This window comes from Schistocerca cancellata, chromosome 6 (assembly GCF_023864275.1).
Source record: "Schistocerca cancellata isolate TAMUIC-IGC-003103 chromosome 6, iqSchCanc2.1, whole genome shotgun sequence".
NCBI lineage: Eukaryota > Metazoa > Arthropoda > Insecta > Orthoptera > Acrididae > Schistocerca > Schistocerca cancellata.
Genome location: NC_064631.1, coordinates 285,097,964 through 285,119,110, shown reverse-complemented (window position 1 = coordinate 285,119,110; position 21,147 = coordinate 285,097,964). Strand labels below are relative to the sequence as shown.

General features: G+C 39.4%; 1 protein-coding gene across 1 annotated transcript in view; it reads left to right on the top strand.

The window, feature by feature from the left end:
- Positions 1–1,112: 1,112 nt before the first annotated feature.
- LOC126088292 (armadillo repeat-containing protein gudu-like) overlaps positions 1,113–21,147 on the top strand; it is a 106,673-nt gene continuing 86,638 nt past the window's right edge. Inside the window, exons 1-3 of the mRNA XM_049906421.1 lie at positions 1,113–1,225; positions 12,866–13,040; positions 19,037–19,183. Of these exons, the coding sequence (XP_049762378.1) occupies positions 1,113–1,225; positions 12,866–13,040; positions 19,037–19,183 (435 nt within the window). The remainder of the gene's footprint in view (positions 1,226–12,865; positions 13,041–19,036; positions 19,184–21,147) is intronic.

The following is a 21,147-nucleotide window of genomic DNA, read 5'->3' as shown; positions in this document are numbered from 1 at the left end:
AGGAGGCCTTGTAAAGCAGCATCTCTGTAAAATCATGTGTAATCCTGGACGGACTTCAACTCTTCTCCTTTGCAGCTGTTGTTGGTGGAAGGAGAAACAATATCTATTCTAATTATGAAATGACGTCAACATTTGATCACCGACTGTCTTTTATTTGTTTCAGTGGGTATACAGATCGTTATTACTTCATAACTTGGTGCAGATACAATATAAATACAGCACCCACCTTGAAGGCTTGACAAGAAGTAAGTGACATTTCATTTTTAGAGCTTCCTTTGTTCATTACTGTTTTCATTCTTGGAGAGGGTGTCTGCTCCCTGACAGTCAAGACACTGCCAAGCTGCCACATCAAAACATGTAAGGCCCCTCTCACAGCAGGTGAAAATGTTTACTCGCTGTTGCGTCTTGTCAATCACTTGAACTGCACACCTCACCATTCAACTCGGCACATGTGTGAAACAAAATGACCACACACAGTGTATGTTTCGCGACTTGTTCCATAGCTAATACTACTTTACTATTTTGTCACAATCATCTTTCCTGCTCACAAACAGGGGTGGGCAGTGTCATTTGCCTAAACCACATGTAACACTACAATTGGAATGATTGTATCAGTATTTATACAGATGGGACCAAGGCAGTGACTGGTAAAACAGTAGGAGTGGTCTCATAAAAAGTAAGCACCAAATTGTAGTTCCAGCCATTGTATCCCACATAGACAAGCACTTGTGATAAAGAAATGTCACCAAATATAAGACTGATTTTTAATGAACCAGTAAAAATAATCAATTACATTAAATCACACTCTCTTCATTGCTGGTTGTGAAGATTGTGGCAGCAAACACAAAACACTACTGCTCCACACTGAGGTTAGAAAGTGAGATCTTAACAAAATTATTCAAACTAAGAGCTGAATTATAAGCTTTTATGACCGACATTTCTTTTAAATTAAAAGAAGTTTTGAGTGATGTGATTTAGTTGTTTAGACAAGATTTTTTGGTTGATGTATTTGGAAAGATTAAGGAATTAAATCTTAAAAGATTAGATATTTGGAGTGTTTGTGGTAGCAAGAGAGAACTGAAAGCTTTTTAAACACTGATGTGTTTGTTGGCATGACAGCTGAATTTCCAAATGAAATATTTGAAGAATTGGTCCACTGTCTGCGTGATATGCATGTATCATTTGAGACATATTTTCCTGAAGTGCAGAAAACTGACATTAAAAGGTTGGTCAAAAATAAAAGTTCATGGATTCAGAATCCTTTTGAACCAAAATTATAGGATCCAGAAAATATGACAAATAAAAACTGTGAATCCTTTTTAGAAATGTCATCAGATTCAAGCATGGAGTCATTGTTCGAAAAAATGTCCCTTGATGATATTTGGTGCAAGGTTCATGATGAATGTCCACAACTTGACAGCTGCAATGACACAGTACACCAGTAGACTGGATGCTGAACCTGACATGCATCATCAGCTCTCTTTTATCGACCCTGACATTAAATGGTTGGTCAAAAATAAAAAGAAAACTTCATACTTCCCATAAAACAGAAAAAATTTATCAATTTTTCAGTGGAATCAATACAGTGTTATATTGCATATTGCATTATTGTGTGTTGTTTTGTATGTTGTGGAAGTCAGTAGTGTATAATGTACGTATTGTTTCATGATTTTCATTAAGTATTTCTAATTTAAGAATTAACGTAAACCCTGCTTTGCTTATTTTAGGGCTCCATGAAAAATTTAGTATTTCAAAAGGGCTCCAGCACCAAAATATTTGAGAACCACAGGTCTAGACAGATGTAAACTTACAGATCGTAGCTGCAATTTTTGATGAGGTTAATAATTACTGGAGTAGTACTACTCAGACCAGCTTGCTTCACACTTTATCTCACCTGTTACATTACCATGTTTGTACATGTAATGATTCTTTAGGTACACAATTTCATTTATAATCTTTTTACATATTATATGACACATTGCACATTAACATTGCAGTTAAATGATGCACCACTGTTTGTAAATGCACCTTAAGATTAATGTGAAAATGACAACTCTTGTACTTGACATGAATTTGAATAAGATGTTGTAATAAAAACATAATTCAGTTCATGCTCTGCTGATGATACAAAAATCACAACGAAGTTCAATGTTGTAATGACATTAATTCTGCAGGTCACTGCATGCCAAATATTACTGTGTGCTATTCAATTTCAATAATAGTCAGTATATAGATTCTATATGTTACAGTTAGTTAAATAATCAGCTTGCTGCATTCCTGCTTCCACTGTTAGGAAATATGCTGACCGTTAATGATTTGAATAAAAAGGTGTTACACACTGATTCACATGTATTTGACACAGATTGTCACCATCACACAATGAGGACTAAGGAAAGGATGCCATTAAAGTCCTGTTACACAAATAACAAGACATTTTTCGGATTACTTGTACTGCTCAAAATGAAATACATATGTAAAGCACCATCTGGAAAATGACTGGCAACCTGATAGTCTCAGGACTTCCAGGACTGGAGCTAAATTATCCTACTAAGTTCAGTAGATATCTCTTGTAATTTTGATGAAATATTCTGAACAATTCCTGCATAATAAGTGGTGGTGGGTTAGAAAATTTAATGTTTTGACTACAAGAAAGCTATTTTACAAGTAAATTGCAATTCTTGTTTATCTTTTACTTTAAGAGAAGTCTACCTCTTTTCACCTTCTCCACTACTATAGCAATGCGATAATGCTCATGTTATCAAAACCTCACTAATTGTAACTGTAGCCATAGATTAAAGTCTTGATGGAAAGGTATATTTAAAGTCAAATGTTTTTTCTCCTCTTCAACTTTAATAGAAAATAAAGATTTCAAAATTAAGTAAAGGAACCATAGAAACTTTTCATAGTTGTCATATGACTAGGATTTGCCATACTTCTCTAATTATTACTGTATTGTTACTTATTAGTTCAATATGGTTGTTTGTCATTTATATTTACTATTTTTAAATGATGGAGCTGGAAGAATGCAAACATCAGATGTCAGCACACAGAATATTTATATTTATGTTGAATATTATCTTTAGAGCAATAACAGAATACCCTGTAAGAATAACTGACAGCAAGAAATTGGTAAAGTAAGCATAAATTTGCATCCGGTCTCATAATTTGTGAGACATCCACAAAGAGTGTGGGTTGTGGGGAAAGGGAGTGGGCCTGAACGATGGAGTGATAACTTGTAACAATTGTTTATTGCCATCCGAATGAGGTGAAAGAAATTAAAGTGCCTTCAGAATACAAGCATAGGGCATTTTGTTGCAGTTAACTGACATGATAGGGCTGTGTTGTGTGTGGGCTGCAGGGCTGTCGATGCTGTTCCCACACTGCTTAACAATTCTTAGCATTCATAGCTTATGAAGTCTCTCTGTGGATGTGACTCTTCAAGCTTTCCCAGCAGATATTTTGTTTATAGTCTTCCCAGTTTTGCCGCTGGATCACATTGTGCAAATTACACAATATTTCCTTGGAGTAACTGTACGACATCTTCAGGTGGTTCAATTTTGCTAGTGGCTAGGTATGAATGACAGTATCTGCACGTCAATGCCCCGTTTCTAGAACTCACACGCAAAGAATGTGTAGCTGCAGAAATCACGCTTGTGCAATGTTTTGCAGGTAGATGGTGCCATACTTAAAGGACCTGTGCCGAAAATCGCAGAGCAGTTCTCCTGCACATGCGCTGTACGCTCTGTTTACTAACAGTGTGGCCAGACGTTACTCGCTAAAAAACCATTCTAGACCAATGTTATGTGGGTCTGTTATTGAAAAACCTTGACTTTTGCATCGTGATTTAATAGCAGCCAGTGCAGGGTTCCAGGCTATGCTTAGTTGAAATCCCACATCCCTGTTGGTGAGATTATCGGCTGTACGGATCTGCATTGCTTCCTTAATGATGCAGTGCCAGAAAGATGATGCCGGCGATAAAACTTCCGTAATCTCATAAATCATGTGATGTCCTGTATCCAGACAGTGTTCTGCAAATTGCTGACTTTTATGGTTGATGAAGGCATGTCTGACGCTGATGTTCATCACAGTGTTCTTGTACTGTGCGACATCTCTGGCCTATATGTGCTTCCCCACATTGACAAGGAATCTTGTACACACTGCATTTCCTCAGGGTAAGATCATCCTTAACCAAACCCAACAGGTTTCTCAGTTTTGCAGATGGTCAAAAAACACACATAATGCCATATCTTTCGAGGACTCTTCCGATTCTTGACGACATGGCACCAAAATATGGCAAAAAGGCCAAAGTGGTTGGTGTTTTCATATCTTCCTTCTTCTCCACAGATTGAACTCGCTTGGGCCTGAATGCATTACGTATCTGTCTCTCAGAATAACCATTTTGTTGGAACACTGTCTTCAGATGTTGTACTGCACTCAACAGGCTTTTAGGATCAGATACCACATGTGCTCTATGAACTAACATATGTAATGCACTACCACATTGTGCATGATGTTTACATTCTGCAATCAGTACTGTGCTCTTCTGTTTTGAAGATAGTAACAGTGACTGCTCTCCTAAGAAAAATATTTTCTAAATACATAATGGTGAAGACATGTTGCCTACTCCTATAATGTTTACATATAACCACCGAAGTGTTACAGATTCTTTATGATTTATTAAAAAATCTTTTATTGTAAGGTTACCATGGTAAGGTGTAATTAATATTAGTGCAGTGGATATTTTAATAGTAATTTTTAATCAGTTTATTGAACACAATCATAAAAAAAGAGATAAATCAGTCATTAACAATATATTCCATAACATTGACTAAAGCTGTCTGACAATGCCCAATATCTGTAGAAACTTACTTGTTCATGGTTAGAGATGTCATAAAGCCAGGTACAGAGCAGGCTTTGAGGGCATAAGGTCAGAAGTAAAGTGCCTGAGGGATGACTTCCCAAACAACCTTCTGGATAGATTTGCCTATTAAATTAGAAGAGTGTATTATCATGTAGCAGCAACAATTGATGCAGTTTCGTTGGTGATTTATCTTACATTGCATCCAAAAGGTGTCTCAGTTGTTGTCAACAAGTCCCAATTGTGATGGGCGCACCTCTGGGGACAGCACATAACACACTTTTGTGTCACTAGATGCTTCTGTTCACACTGCCCTTTTCTTGAGGCGATGTCTTGTTTGGGCTCAGCCAGTGATTTCTTCTTACGAAATTAATATAAAGGCATCATAACTCATCACCTGTAATAATATTGCACAGGAACACTCAATGTGTGAACTGATTGTGTTCAAACAAAAACGCAGTAATAGTCATCCCTATAATTTTTATTGCTTTTAATCAGAGTATGCGGTACTTGATTTGAGCAATAGCACCTGCCACACAGATGACGCAAATTTTCCAAGCAACATCCCTGCCGTCACCCCTCTATTAAACCCAAAGTGAATGAATGTTAGAGCTTTTTCCACTTATGAATCTATTTTATAATGCTAAAACAATGTTCTTAAGATTCAAGTATGCTATATCCAATTTGCAACAACAATATGTATGTATGCAAGACAAATATTTGAACTTCATTTAAGAAAATGACGTATGATAAATATACTAATAGTAAACAATGCATGATGTGTAACTGCACGGTGTTTACTTGATTTATCAAAGTTATTTTGCAAGGAAATTCAGCGTATGTCAAGAAACAAATTTATGCTTACCAATGAGAGAGCAGAAACGCATCCAAGGTCTGTAGGGTGAGAAAGCTCTTGAGTGTAAACTGTTTTGATCTTGAAGCTGATGTGACATCTTTCAGAGAACATTTTGCTGCTACTTGCAGGTTAGAAATTAGAGAAAATGATCTTGCAGGGTCCATCAAGCAGATCTATTTATCAGGGAGCCAAAATGCAGTTTAAAAATAAAAGGAATTAGTGGACTTGGACTTGTGACTCCACGTCTACATTGTGTGATGTTTGCCACTAGATCATGAGCAGGTGAAACATGGTAACAGCTCGAATGGAAGGCAACACTTCCTCCAGACACTCCCACATGTTGCAATGTTGCTAGATTGTGCAGATGGTGGCTGGGCTTAGAATTCAGATGGGGGTGGGGGGAAGATCAGTTTTATTGACCACCTATGTGAATGACTTAGATTTAGTCTTTTCGTCAGCTGGCCAGCAGCCAGGTTTTGTGTCAAAGAGGGTAACTTTTCTTTTTACCTACTCATTCACTCATCTTCCTCATATACAAAGCTTCTAATTACATTTCCAACATTGAATGTGAATTCATTTATCTGTACTCTTTGGAGACACATTTGTTCAAGTGACAGTTCTTGTTACTTTCTCAGCGTGTTTCATGCCAGTTGTGCATTAAAACATGCCTTTTTTATTAAAAAAAAGAAGAAGAAGATAATTGCCTAATCATTATATAAAACTAAAAGGAGAGCTTCAGTCTCAACTAACCTGGAAATTTTGGGAATACAGGGTGGCCATAAAGTCTCCATACATTTCTAAGAAATAATGGAAACATTTATATAATATGCATGTGTGTTTGTTTTAAATCTACATATACATTTTCAGCACACTGCAAAAAGGATTCCATTCTTATTGAAGCAAAGTTCCATTGTTAAAAAGCAGACCTGAATACAATCTGAAGCATATCTTGTGATACTGCCAGCACTGCATCCCAGATTTGAGTTCTTAGATCCTATAAATCTTTTACTTCCAGTTTGTACCCTCTGAACTTTATGTATTCCCAAGCGAAGAAATCCAAGGAGTCAGATCAGGTAAATACATTGAAAATAGTCTTGTCGTACATATCTGTCATTTGGCAGATCTTCAATTTAGTTACCATTACTCACTTCTACAGTAATAGAAAGAAGGAATGTTCTGTGTTGTTGGAACAAAACAATGTCAGCAAAGCCTTCTTGCTGAAATGTGGTTCTAGGCATTGCTCAAGCATAACAAGGCAAACACTTCCTGTAATTGCCTCTTCTGCAAAAATAGAAGGTCCATAAACTCTAGTCTTCCTGAATCCAAGGCACATATTAACTTTTCATGTGTCTCTGTGCCATTCAGTAGTAGCATAAAGTGCCCTGTTACTCCTGATATGGCAATTCCATTTATTAACTTTCCATAGGTGTGGAATGTGGCCTGATCAGTAAACTAAGTGCAATCAGTGAACTGTTCATTGTGTGTACCTTCTATAAAATCGCAAGACACTGCTTTACTACTATTATTATCATAGCCACGTTGTTCGTTTGTCAAGACTGGATAGACTGCATCAGTGTTACAAGTTTAAGATTACATAATCATCACATTAAAAAAACAAATTAGCCTAATTATGCTTAATAATAAAGAAAAATTTTGCATAAATATAGCATAACACTTAATGATATGTATTGTGAGAGATTTTTAACAAGTGCATGTTCACTTCATTTCATATGGCAGTGCATTGTTTAGGGAGCCCAATTTGCTGTTTTACTGACAAAGATCTTGTTTAAACTTTACAGTGGTTTTTCACATAGATTTTAGGATATCTTTCCTTGAAATTTCACCATGTCTAAGGACTGCATTTTAGTATATGGGAACAGGATTGGTAATTGAGATATAGGAAACTTAATTCCCATATATGTCGTAGCTCGTATATATTTACACTTGACACTGCATCTGTACGGAATGAAGTATAACAAAGAACTGACTAAAGTAAAGTTAAGATTGAGGCTCAACAAAGCACTTAGAGTTCAGAGGTACTAAGTTTCATGGTCAATACAAACTATCGACGCCACACAGCCGCCGCCCCTCCCCCCCTCGCAGTACGGAGTACTACTGATGTCCAAGGGTGACAGCGCTCGGGCATCGACGTCGGTGGAAATCGTACGTGTAGGCAGGCACACCACAGGTACTTCCATATGGAATGAGGTGGGTTGTGCAGGCTTAGCGGCAAGAGGCAGTTCCACTTTGAAGTCAGTCAGCCACCGTGGCCAGATGAGATGGCGGCCGGCTTGGGAGTAAATGGGCGGGGTGGCTGACAGCATTGTGGAGGCGTGTGTGGCCCTTAAGTGGATCATGCTGTCCGTAGATATGAAAGCACGTAGAGATGCTCGGTCACACTCGCGCGGGATTGTGAGGCTGTGTGCAATGTTGATGTGTAAGGGACCATCTGATGGTGGGACCCCGGTATCTGACAAAAGAATGAGCACTTGGTCATCGAACGTCACTATAGAAACGTAATTCACTCAGTGCAGCGGCATGCTGCAGGAGAAACTGATAGTAGGTGTGTGTGTCACTTTGGAGGTGAGAGCACGAAACCTGCACAGGGTGAAACAGGGAGCGAGGTTGGGAACCAGCGAATGGTGCCGAACAGTCTTTGGTGGAAGAGGTGTGCAGTGAGGTTGATGGGAGCATGTCTTCATTCTCGATCAAGGATGGACCATCTGCAGAGTCCGACTGCGGTGGTGTGAGACCATCAGGGTCAACGAAAGCCCATTTCAGGCGATGCAGAGAAACTGTGTGCAGTCTTTAATCATGATATCAAAAGTCTTGTCCCCCCACTGCAGGTCCTTGTAGGGGCCAAGATAAGGAGGTTGAAGAGGTTGCCTATCTGCATCATCACGCAGCATGATATGGGAGCATTCGGAGAGTATGGTGGGAACATAAGTCTCAGGTGGTGAGTGACTGATGGGCACAAACACGTTTGTTGAAAATGAGTGCGCATGGGCTAGTGAAATCTGGCGAGGGGGGAAGATCCTCGCTAACATGGAGAAGAATAAGTTCCCCCGGTAGGACCGGGTTCTCACCGAAAACAAATTTGGATATAGTCCCCTGTAGGTGAGGTTTATAGATCAAGCATAGACCAAGTAGCACCCATGGCAGAGCTTCCGACCAAGAGACAATCATGGCATCGAAGGGTCATCTTGAGGGTGCAGTGCCATCTCTCCACCAACCCATTGGTTTGTGGATGATAGGCAGTAGTATTTATTTTTTTTAATACCACAGATATTGCAGAGGATGGCGAAAAGGGAGGATTCGAAGTGTCAACCTTGATTGGTGGTGATAGTGGTTGGGCACCCGAAACGAGTGATCCACAAACCAATGAAAGCCTTGGCTACCATATGCCCTCAAAAGGAGGAAGAGGCCCGATTAGATCAAAATGTATGTGACGGAATTGTCCTGCGGGAATGTCGAACTTGCCCAGAGGCGGAGAGGTGTGGCAGCTGATCATGTTGCGCTGGCAAGTGACACAGCTGCATGCCCAGGTTTGACAATCCCATTTGCTATTCTTCCAAACAAAACGTTCTGACACGAGACGTGTGGTGGCTCGAATGCCCAGGTGGGCTAGGTTATGCAGGGCGTCGAAAACCTGTTGGCGCAGCCTGGGTGGGAGCAAAGGGCATAGGGTGCCAGTCGAAGAATCACACCACACCTCATCAGAAAAGCCAGGAAATTTAGCCTTTGTGAAAACAAGTGATGTTTGTGGGTCTCGTAGGAGAGCCTGATAATCTTCGTCAGAAGCTTGGAGGGAGGCCAGATCAGAAAGATCAATGATGGGGGAAACAGCACTGATCCACGAGAAGAAATCCTCAGTAACGTTATCTGCACCCTTGATGTAATGGACGTCCATTGTGAATTGAGAAACCTGGTCAAAGTGGCAGTAACATTGAGGGTGTGGGTCCTCAGGTGGGTTGCAGAATGCTTCTGCAGTGGTTTGTGATTGGTGAGGATGAAAAACGAATGTTCCTTGACGTCGGGGCAGAAATGTTTGATTGCCTCATAAACAGCAAGGAGCTCTCTATCGAATGTAGAATATTTTCTCTGAGCCGTAGATAGTTTCTTGGAAAAGAAATGAAGGGGAGCAACCGTGTCGCCCTTGCGTGGTTGCAACACTGCCCCCACTGCGATGTCGCTGGTGTCTGCAGTGATGAATAACTTGGCCAAGGGGGCAGGGTGGGCGAGTCTCACAGTGTGAGCTAAAGACGTCTTCAGAGCCTTGAAGGCCTCTAGTATCGGAGCAGTCCAAGAGAAGGGTTTGATACCGGAAGTTTATTTGCCTGATATCGCGTCCGTCAGGGGTGCCTGAACAGCGGCAGCAGAAGCAGATGGCGACGATAGTAATTGATGGTGCCGAGGAAGTATCATAGCTCTTTGTAAGTAGCCGGGGGCTTCAGAGACGTGACAGACTGCACACGAGATATGGGAGGCTGTATTCCATCGGCGGAAATGGTGTAACCTTTGAAGGAGACTGACGCCTGGCGCAGCTGAAACTTGTCTTTGTTGACCTTGTCACTGTTGGAGTTCAAGGTCTGGATGACCATAGACAAATGATTTTCATGTTCCTCGGCTGAGCTGCTGAAAACGAGAATGTCGTCCAGATAAGCAAAGTAAACTCGAACTGTCACAAGATAGAGTTAATGAAACATTGCCACGTTTGCGCCGCATTCCTTAGGCCGAATGGCGTGAAGTGGTATTGGAATAAACTGAATGGTGTGATAACAGCCATCTTAGGAATGTCTTCCGGCACCAAGGGAATCTGGTGGTAGGCGCGTATACAGTCAATAACACTGAAAATTGTGGCGCCTGATAACATATGAGTGAAGTCATTGATGTTCGGCACTGGGTGATTGTCCATGATGGTACGAGTGTTTAAGTGTCTGTAATCACTGCACATTTGAAAAGATCCGTTGTGTTTGGGGATGAGGTGGATTGGTGAAGACCAGTTTCTGTCTGAAGGTTGAAGAACACCTGCCGCCAAAAGTTCATTAATCTGGTACTGGGTCGTGCGCAACATGCTAGGCTTGAGGTGTCGGACCTTATGCCTAATAGGAGGGCCGGCAGTGGTAACTATCTTGTGTGTCATTCCATCAGTGATGGAAGAAACTGAGAACTGCACATAAGATTGGTTAACGTCCTGGCACCACGTCTTTGGACGAGTAGGGCACGACGAGGCGTAGCCGTCAGCGCGAGTGGAGAAAGGTAATATGAAAGTCACATGTCTCTTATGGGAGCGCAGCGTGCTCTTGTGTGGAGGGGTGGGTGCACGCGCAGTGCCAAGTGAAGGGGAACAGGTGGCCACTGCCCGCTGTTAACCTTGCACTGGACAACCGGCACGCAATGTCAGTCACATAGAGATGACCACCTGGCCAGGCATATGAGTGAATGGAATGCAATGTAAGAGGACACCTGTTAGGTTCCCCGCAGGACTCTTTTTTGGTGTCTCTTAGTTCCTGCGGTCGGCATTTGGGTGTTGACATGGCAACCTGCATCTCAAAAGAGGAAAGATTCAGTGTTGGCTTTCACTCAGCATTGATTGGAGGGATTTATGACAAAAAAGTGTTTCCCTTCTGGTGACTTGGAGGTGGAAAGTAAATTTTTAAAAAGTCCAGAATGACTGAATTTGGGTGTGAGGCTGAGGATGAGGCCTTTGGAAAGGACTGAAACTTATGTGGGCTTCAGATTTTTGACAGATAGTTTGACAACACTGTTCTGGTTTTTGTGGAATCTTGTTGGGGAGTTTAGGGGGTTGTGCCTTGGGGAAAATGTCATCTAGGCAGGGTCTGGATGCTATGAGGGTTTCACTCACTGGAAGAGAGGGGGGGGGGCACTGTGGGGAGAGGAGGGGGGTTCACTTCTTACAGGATGTGTATGGTTGGGAAGTGGCATTCCACGACAACAAAAGGGTAACAATAAGTTGGTTAATTTTGGCAAGTGGTATTAAAAGTGGTTTTACAGTTGTAGCAAAGCAGTTTTTACAATTTCAAACAATGGAAACTCCAGGTAGGAATATCTACAATAAAGGAAAAGTTAGATTACCACTTACCATAAAGAAGACATGATAAGTGGCAAGCAGAGACAATGAAAAGACACTTACACAAAGCTTTTGGCCACAGCCTTAATCAATAAAAGAGAAACACACAAGGAAGAACACCACTTGCACACATAACCACTAACTCCGGCAGCTCGGGCGAGAATGCGATTATCACATGGGATGGAAGCAGAAATCTGGAGCAGGTCGGGAGGGGGAAGGGATAGTGGTGATGGGTGGGAGGAGAGTGGGACATCATCTGGTGGAGTGTGCAGGGACCAGAATGCCAACAGACGCAGCGTCCGGAGGTTGCGGGGCAGGGAGGTGGGGAAACAAGAAGTGAAAAAGGAGAGCAGCAGGGATAGATGGGCGGGTGCATAGGGAGAGGGTGGCAAACAAAGAGGGTGGGAGACAAGAATGGGGAGGAGATGATACAACAGAGGGGATGGAAACTGTTCGGTGGAGGGTGTTGGAACATTATGTTACCATAGGCTGAGGCTGAGATAATTACGGGAGTGGAGAATGTGCTGTAATGATAACTCCCATCTGCACAGAAAAGTTGGTGGTGGAGGGTGAGATCCAGATGTTCACATTGTGAAGTAACCATTGAAATTGTTACAAGTAAGAAGATGATTTATAGGTGATTGGGATTCATAATAACATTATTTTGTAGAAGAGATCATATATGGTTCCAAATAAATCCAACTTGTACCAGTGTGAAATAAAATAATCCTTTTTAATCCTTTTTAAATAATATTGGCACAATGTTCACTGAGTTAGTTTACTGCTCATCATATTTGGTGTAAACTGAATAATTTTTAACAATGGCTCCTGGAGATCATGACTTTGCCCAATTGTTTAATTAGTGATTACTTCCTCCCATATTTTTGTGACAATAAAGATACAAGAAGTTCTTTAAGCTGAAGGTCACGTAACACAAATACCATCTTACATGATAACATTAACAACTCTCAGTATAGATTACTCTCCTTGCAGATATGTTGCAAAAACAACTTAATGAATTAGGTGAGCTTAGTAATTTCCATCCCTGTTCTCTGTGCAGGTCTGCAGGTGCAGACACAGAACCAGCAGTTCCAGAAGGGACAAAGCAGGGAAATGAAGAGGAAGCACGTGAAGCAAGTGATGTTTCCACAGTGGCAACATCCTCTGAAGAGGAGTATGAGCCGCCTCTCTTCCGAGCAGCCAGCGAGCATGAGCTTCCTCCAGAGTTCCGACTTGTACAGAAGCTTGTCAAGAATATGAAGGCCAGTGAAAGCCATCAAAGCTAAGATAACATTAGTTCCTAGTCTACTATGTCTTGTTAAGTTATAACTTTTCCTGATTTTTGTATTATTCATCATTTCCATCTACTGCTTATCTTCTTTCCAATTAGCAGTTCTCTGCTGATTCTACATCTACATCAGTATGTAGACTCTGCAAACTACTGTACAGTGTGTGGTGGAGGGTACGTGTAAAAGTCTTAGAGATTTCCTGTCTTGTTCCATTCACACATTGAGCGAGAGAAAAATGGTTGTCTATATGCCTCTGCCTCCAATTGTGCCCTGATCACTTTGATATTACTTTTATGATTCTCAAACAAGAACAATGATGCCAGCAGAACTGTCCAACAGTCTTCCTCAAATAATGATTCTCTAAGTTGACACTGCAGTGTTCCTAGATATCAACACTGTCTATCTTCACACTTGCATATGGACAAAGATAACAATCCACCAGATAACAGAGACATTGAATTGTCGAAGGGCACATAAACAAGACTGAAAACCATGCTAGCTTTCAGGTGCATTCTTTTTCAGTTTAGAGTGCATAAGAAAGTAAGAAAGGTGAGAAGGAAATACTTTTCGAGCACAAAGAAGAATTCTTCTAAACACTAGCAAAGTTTTCATTCTTGTTTATGAGATTTTTGATGACTTAGCATCTCAGGTTTTCAGTGAATTGTTAACTTTACTTCTAAATTATTAAAATTCTACCAGGATTGTTCACTGCCATATTTATATTTCCATGTGGCTCCCTTCCATGCTAAATGTTTCACTATCCATCCTTTGTTATTGTTTTGTATTTTAGTTCTCTTTTTGTCTTTTCCATATAGTGTGCCCATATATTTTCCTGTGATTTTCATCTCTCTTTTCTTAAACACTCTAGCTCGAAAAAAGATTAGTCCAAAATCGAGAAAAGTTTTCTGTCTTGTTTATGTGCCTTTCAACCTCTCAGCATAAGGTTCCCAGCTTCCACATTCCACATGATAATAAGCAGGGGACACATACGTGTTATGGTCCCAGTGTGACAAACAGTAATGTGATGTTAACTTGTGTCCATCTAGATGCATCTGTCCAGTTTTTGTGGCTTCTGGATAGTGTTTTGTTATGTGCAGCTTATCTTAGAAATACCTTTAATTTTTTCGGTTTCCTGTTGTGGCATGAGAATCTGATTTTTGTTTTGTTTAACAAGCTTCTTATGTTTTGATGGAAAAATCCAAGTTCGTTATGACTGCTACGTTTCCTGCACTGATAATTGCAGCTGTGTATATAGCTATTTAGCACCACTGTCTTTTGGAAACATTTACTGTTAAGAAGACCTAGCAAAATACTGGTAATGGCAGCTGTTGAACAGACTGTGTTGTGGTTACCTTGAACTTGTCTGGAAATTAGTCATATAAGTGACCTCATACTGGAAACATTCAGGAGTAGATCATACTGTGTGTAGTGAAATTATGTGAGAACGGTGCACTAGTCACTCGCACATGTGCTTACCACAGTCTGTTGAGCAACTCCTAATGCTCTGCATTTATGTGTTCAACTGAATGCTTCATCCAGGTCGTGTTGTGTTGCTTAAAGACTAACTCCATATTCACATTCATGTGAGCAGCATTGCGAGCGTTTTGCTTGATGTCATCTTCAAATGTGTAGCTGGAGATTATGGTCCAACTGATTTCCAAAACCCCCAATAATCACTACATAATCTTATTAATTGAGATCTTTCCCTAGAAAACTTCAATCATTGGTGACACAGCTGGTCTCTGCACTTGACCTAAAATACTAGTTACCTGATAAGCATTTCCCAGGGAACTCTGTAAAAGCTCAGACATTCTCTTCCCATAGCTACTCTACTAACAGAAGGACCTTTGATTAAACTTAACTTGTACTTTTTCCTGTCTTGTCAAAATGTTTCTAAACTCCTTCGGATGTCTGCACACTTTTGTCCACAGTCTGCAGAGCAGTGTACCTGTTGAAGATATCTAAACTAAAGCATCCCTTGAATCTCGTGACTTATCTAGCAGGTCTGACCACTGTCCTCTTACTAATCTTTCTGCTACCAGTTGCATCTCTCAACTGTTGACCATTTCTATATTACAAAAGTGCAAAATTAACAAACTCTAATGTAAAATATAATAACACAAGTGGCTATATTTACCCTCTAAATTGATAGAAAATTCATAATGTTTAAATAGTTCTTTATAAAATATTAATTATTGTTGACAACATTACTGTAGCGTTAAACTTTGTTGTCCTTGGAATGAATTGTATATTGAGTTTTATTTTGTAAACATATGCTGTTCAAGAGTTTTGTCTGAACTAACTTCTCTGTTTATTGTTTTTGAAATGTATCTAAGTCAAGAATTAACTCTGCAGTTGTATTTAATAATTATTATGAAACATAGTGCTCTTAATTAATTCAGTCCTACGTCTCTCCCACCACTTCACAACACAATGTATAGTGTGCAAGTTATCACAGGCAAAGCTTTTGAACAGCATAATGAATATATTAAATAAAATTTATTATATAATATGCCCTGCTGTAATCAGACACACACTGCCCTCTATATGTACCAGTGGGGTGCTGAACTCTATTGCCGGGAAGTCCAAATCCATGCTGGTGCCACTGGATCAGTGCTGTGTCTGTCAGAGTGAAGAATAGGTACTTCCCTGTCCTGTTTGTTCACCTGACTTTTTACCCATAAATCTTGTCTGAAATATGATGGTTGCTTGGTAGCTTGTTCATCACAATCTACAGCAACTATGTTAATGCTTTCTGGATGTGCAGAGAATTTGTATGGGGAGACATGACCATGAAACAAACACATCATGGTCTTCTTAGATACTATACCAAGGCGTTTAGAGGCTCTTGATTTCTAACACAAGGGAACTGCACCTCATCCCAAATTCTCACTCACAAGGAACCCCTTGAGTGCAAGGTCACAAAAGGCCAATGACGTTTACAGCATTTGACACCCCACGTATTGTCTATAATGCAACTACAGTATTGGCTGCTAGTGGCAACAGAGGGTGGGGGGGACTTCGGGTATCCAGTGGTGAGCACAACATGAGGCTATGGAGCATATTTGAACTGCTTAACCAAGAAGTAACTGACATCAGTGCTACAGTGACAGTGGTGTTGATGCAGAGCAGAGCAATGGTAATCATAAACAAAGGAAACATTGCATTATATGTACAACAACAGTTGCCAAAGTTGAAATTTCATAAGAAAGGAACCCAAGGAATCTTGCAGTGAGGAAGAAGTGGTAGATGAAATATTAGTGTTTCTACAAGATGAGTCAGTGAAATGTGTGGTGTCACTTGACTGTGAGGACAATGTATATGAGGAGTACAATGGCAAAGATATGTGCTTAACAAGTGACAGTGATACTGAAACAGATATCAAGACATATAGTTCATCATCCATGTCTTACATGGAGCCACAAATCCCGTCTCCAGTGAAATGTAGTAAAGAACAATTATTGTCCAATGTATGGGTACTAAACATAATTATGTACATGGAAGTTCATCTGCAGCATAGTAACAAAAATAAAATGAACAGATTTTTAATAAGTCTGCAGAAATATGACCATGTAGTACATAAGAAAAACTATGGATGCTAAAGGGAGGACAGGGCACACTTGTTACAAGGAGGCACAGCACAGTTTACAGGATGTGCATGATAGTGACCTACTATGTTATACACATCATGTGACATAGATTACAGTGATTTCAAGGAATGCAGTTGGTGACTGCATAACTTCAAACATTGCTACAGAATTGGAAGTTGCAAGATAATGAAATTTCAAACCAACTGTCAACTCGACAGTGCACAACAGACTGTGTAGATGAGATAAACAAACTTATCCCATTGATCAGTAAGGAATTTGTTTTCAACTCTGACTAGTTGGGATTTGAAGAGGAAACGTTTATGAAAGTAATGCTGGAAATTACAGGTTCCAAGAGAGTTGTATCGAGATCAACAAACATCAATGCCCTAACACATTCTGGGTGGTAAATTGGCTGAAAAGTTATTTATTATGCAGTCAGAAGTTGGTGGTGGTCTGCCCCCTATGATTCTTTCTCGTGTGCATGGTCTCGCAAGGGCAGTAGGAAATATTTATGTCATAGCAAGCAAGAGTGGGAAAATGGGTGAAAGAGAACTACAACTGTGGTATGAGCACTCGTTTTGGTGACTAGTTAGCCAAAATAAATTACTTTTGCTTGATTCCTTCTCTGTGTATAATACAGGGTGTATACAGCTGGGGACAACAGGGAAATCTAAGAAAAATGTGGGAGTTTTTTAACCTGGGAAACTTTAGGAAAAATTGTGATTTTTTTTAGAATTCTGGGAATTTTTCATTGTTTTAAATTTCAATTAATTTTTTTGTAATTTTGACTGGTAAGAACTGATATTGTAACAAAGAATTTTATGTTAGCCAACTACAGCAGAATAATATCACAGGAATGAAACACAAGTGAGAGAATAACACTAAAATAAAAATTTAGTTGCAAAGAAAATGGGCCATTTACAATAACTGAACACAGCGCACACACAAATGTCTGCCGACAGCAAAATGGGTCCAAGGCTTTAGGACGAAGACTAGGCAATACTTCTTAACAAGAAACTGCTTTCAATGAGAGTGACATCATTACTATTTACATTTCTGACAGGTTGTGGGAAAATATTACAAATGATGATTTACGAAGCGTTACTTTCAAAGTAAATTTCCTTTTATACAAGATGAATAATGTTACTCATGAGAATGTGCGATGAATTTCTTAAGTCATGGAGTATTTGATTCTCAATCAAAAGTTAATACTTTACTTTGAGGACCAGCCTCATAAAAAATTTTAGACCCAGCCATTTATGTGATTATTTGGAATTTCACTGGCACATTTGTGCTTGATATTCCTTAAAGGGTAGAACGTGCTAAAAAATACAAAGCTTCAAGGTTAGTTTTTCATATTTATTTTAGTACTTTCATAGATTACAAAATTATTCAGCAACAATGGAAAAAATATAATTATTGTCCAAAAAAAGGTATGAGGTGTGTTCTTCTGTAATTTTGCATGTAACTGGCTTTACTATGGAAAAGTTGAAGTGCTTGAGAGAACATATATTCAGCCAGGTAACCCATGAAATTTTCAGTGCACAGCAGTGATCTCTCTCTCTCTCTTAGAAATGAAGGTCAGAATATTAAACCTGCCAAACATAAGTAAATAAAGCATCCCAATTCACTTATCTGCAAACATTGATCCAAAAAAGTTTAATTTTTAAATAATATATAAAATTATTGATTTAAAGGTGTGTTAAGTGTCTTTACACTTGTTATTCATATTCATAGAATACTCCTTTATTCAGTGAATGATATGGATTGAGAACAGTAAGGTAAGGACCAAAATGCTTGTAATTGGGCTCACCCTGACAGCGATACAATATTTTCTTACAACAGTGTTGATGTTGCATGGAGCAATTCTGTGTGTGAGTGTGTGGGCATGTGTGTGTGTGTGTTTGTGTGTATGTGTGTGTACTAGAACCAGAAGAGGATCAAGACATAGTGCAGTTATCTGATTCTTATGTGATACTTACCAGTCAACAACACATAAGTGGTTAACTCATTTTCTAATGTTATTAGAATGTTTTGGTTTACCTACTTTATATTTGAGTAAACAATAGGAAAATGAGCTAGTAAAATTTTTGCACCGAGAACTGTCTTGAAATACTATTTATACTTATGTAAACTTAAGGAAAATACATTAAATATTTTTTTTCATAGAGAATTACCTTGAAACACTCCATTCTGAAATTTTTGTAGGGATTTATTACTGGTAAGCACTTAGTTTGTTGATAAGGAGCAGATTATTTAGTTTCTTCTTTCTACAATTTTTTTTGTAAGTGTGCAAATTATGCTTATTATACTTCTGTAGCTATGAAACTTACTGTATTTGTTTACTTTTAGTCATCAAATCACACAGCCACACTTCTAACTCTTCGCTGTCTTGCTGACCAAGATCTTAAGGACAAAATCATTCAGTCTGCTATACGAGAAGGGGAATGTCTGGAACTTCTCATTAACCTTATTGAAACAGACAATTTGAACTGCCAGGTAAATTTGTGTCAACTAATTTCACTCATTGTTAACTTTATCCTCTGTTAATATTTGGTAACTCAGTATCTTTTTTGTAAATGAAAAATACAAAATGTTTGCAGTCTAACCTGTAGTGTAGGTTTTTTTCAGATTCTCTCATTTGCAGCAGTATTTTGAATGAAAGAACTGAAACATTTTGAAGGTTTTACTTCTTACAGTTACGTGTAGATAGATTTCAACTCTGTGCAAAAGACCACCCAGGAGTCTTTTAAATTGGTGACTGAACAACAGTGATTTAGAGCTAATGCTGTAATGCCTGCTGTAATAATTGTCATATGCTTTATGTACCCTAAATGTAAAAATTCTGATTATTTAGTTATTGACAGCTGTTCTCCAATATCACACACTGTTTTGCCCTTTTGTTACATAGCTTTTCAGTCATGCTAACATTTATTGAATCTTTTACTTTTTTTCATTAGTCTTGTACCACTCCATACAATACACCGCAATCCAGGCATTGTAATCACAATATAAGGCATGTATACCAATTGCATGGTAATATTTTTGTGTTAAGAACATCGGTCACGAGAGTGACAAATATATGGAGTATATTTCAACATAAAAATTTCAATCCACCTGCCAAGACTTCTAACCAAAGAGATGATATGTATTAAATCTAGTGTGAAACAGCATCAGACAAGGCAGAAAAATATATTACATGTCTGACAATTGAAGGAAAAAATTCTACCTGCCGCATTTTTTAATGAATGCTTTATTTCATCAAAACTGGTGCCACAAGGATTTTTTTGGTCATCAGCATTACAGTATAGGAGTCTCTATCACTGATAAGGAGCATACTGAACATAAGTGTGACAAAAGACAAAATTATGAATAAAATATTTCATGTCTGTTTGAGATGAAAGAAAGCAGCCAGCTGATCTAAGCTTCACCTTCTAGTTAACTAGAACACGTAGGATCGCCCTTTGCAATAATCTGATTAAGTGCACTCGGTAAAAGTGACACAAAAGTACAGGGTTATTACAAATGATTGAAGCGATTTCGCAGCTCTACAATAACTTTATTATTTGACATATTTTCACAATGCTTTGCACACACATACAAAAACTCAAAAAGTTTTTTTAGGCATTCACAAATGTTTGATATCTGCCCCTTTAGTGATTCAGCAGACATCAAGCCGATAATCAAGTTCCTCCCACACTCAGCGCAGCATGTCCCCATCAATGAGTTCGAAAGCATCATTGATGCGAGCTTGCAGTTCTGGCAAGTTTCTTGGTAGAGGAGGTTTAAACACTGAATTTTTCACATAACCCCACAGAAAGAAATCGCATGGGGTTAAGTCGGGAGAACGTGGAGGCCATGACATGAATTGCTGATCATGATCTCCACCACGACCGATCCATCGCTTTTCCAATCTCCTGTTTAAGAAATGCCGAACATCATGATGGAAGTGCGGTGGAGCACCATCCTGTTGAAAGATGAAGTCGGCACTGTCGGTCTCCAGTTGTTGCATGTGACAATTTTCCAGCATGTCCAGATACACGTGTCCTGTAATGTTTTTTTCGCAGAAGAAAAAGGGGCCGTAAACTTTAAACCGTGAGATTGCACAAAACACGTTAACTTTTTGTGAATTGCGAATTTGCTGCACGAATGCGTGAGGATTCTCTACCGCCCAGATTCGCACATTGTGTCTGTTCACTTCACCATTAAGAAAAAATGTTGCTTCATCACTGAAAACAAGTTTCGCACTGAACGCATCCTCTTCCATGATCTGTTGCAACCGCGCCGAAAATTCAAAGCGTTTGACTTTGTCATCGGGTGTCAGGGCTTGTAGCAATTGTAAACGGTAAGGCTTCTGCTTTAGCCTTTTCCATAAGATTTTTCAAACCGTTGGCTGTGGTACGTTTAGCTCCCTGCTTGCTTTATTCGTCGACTTCCGCGGGCTACGCGTGAAACATGCCCGC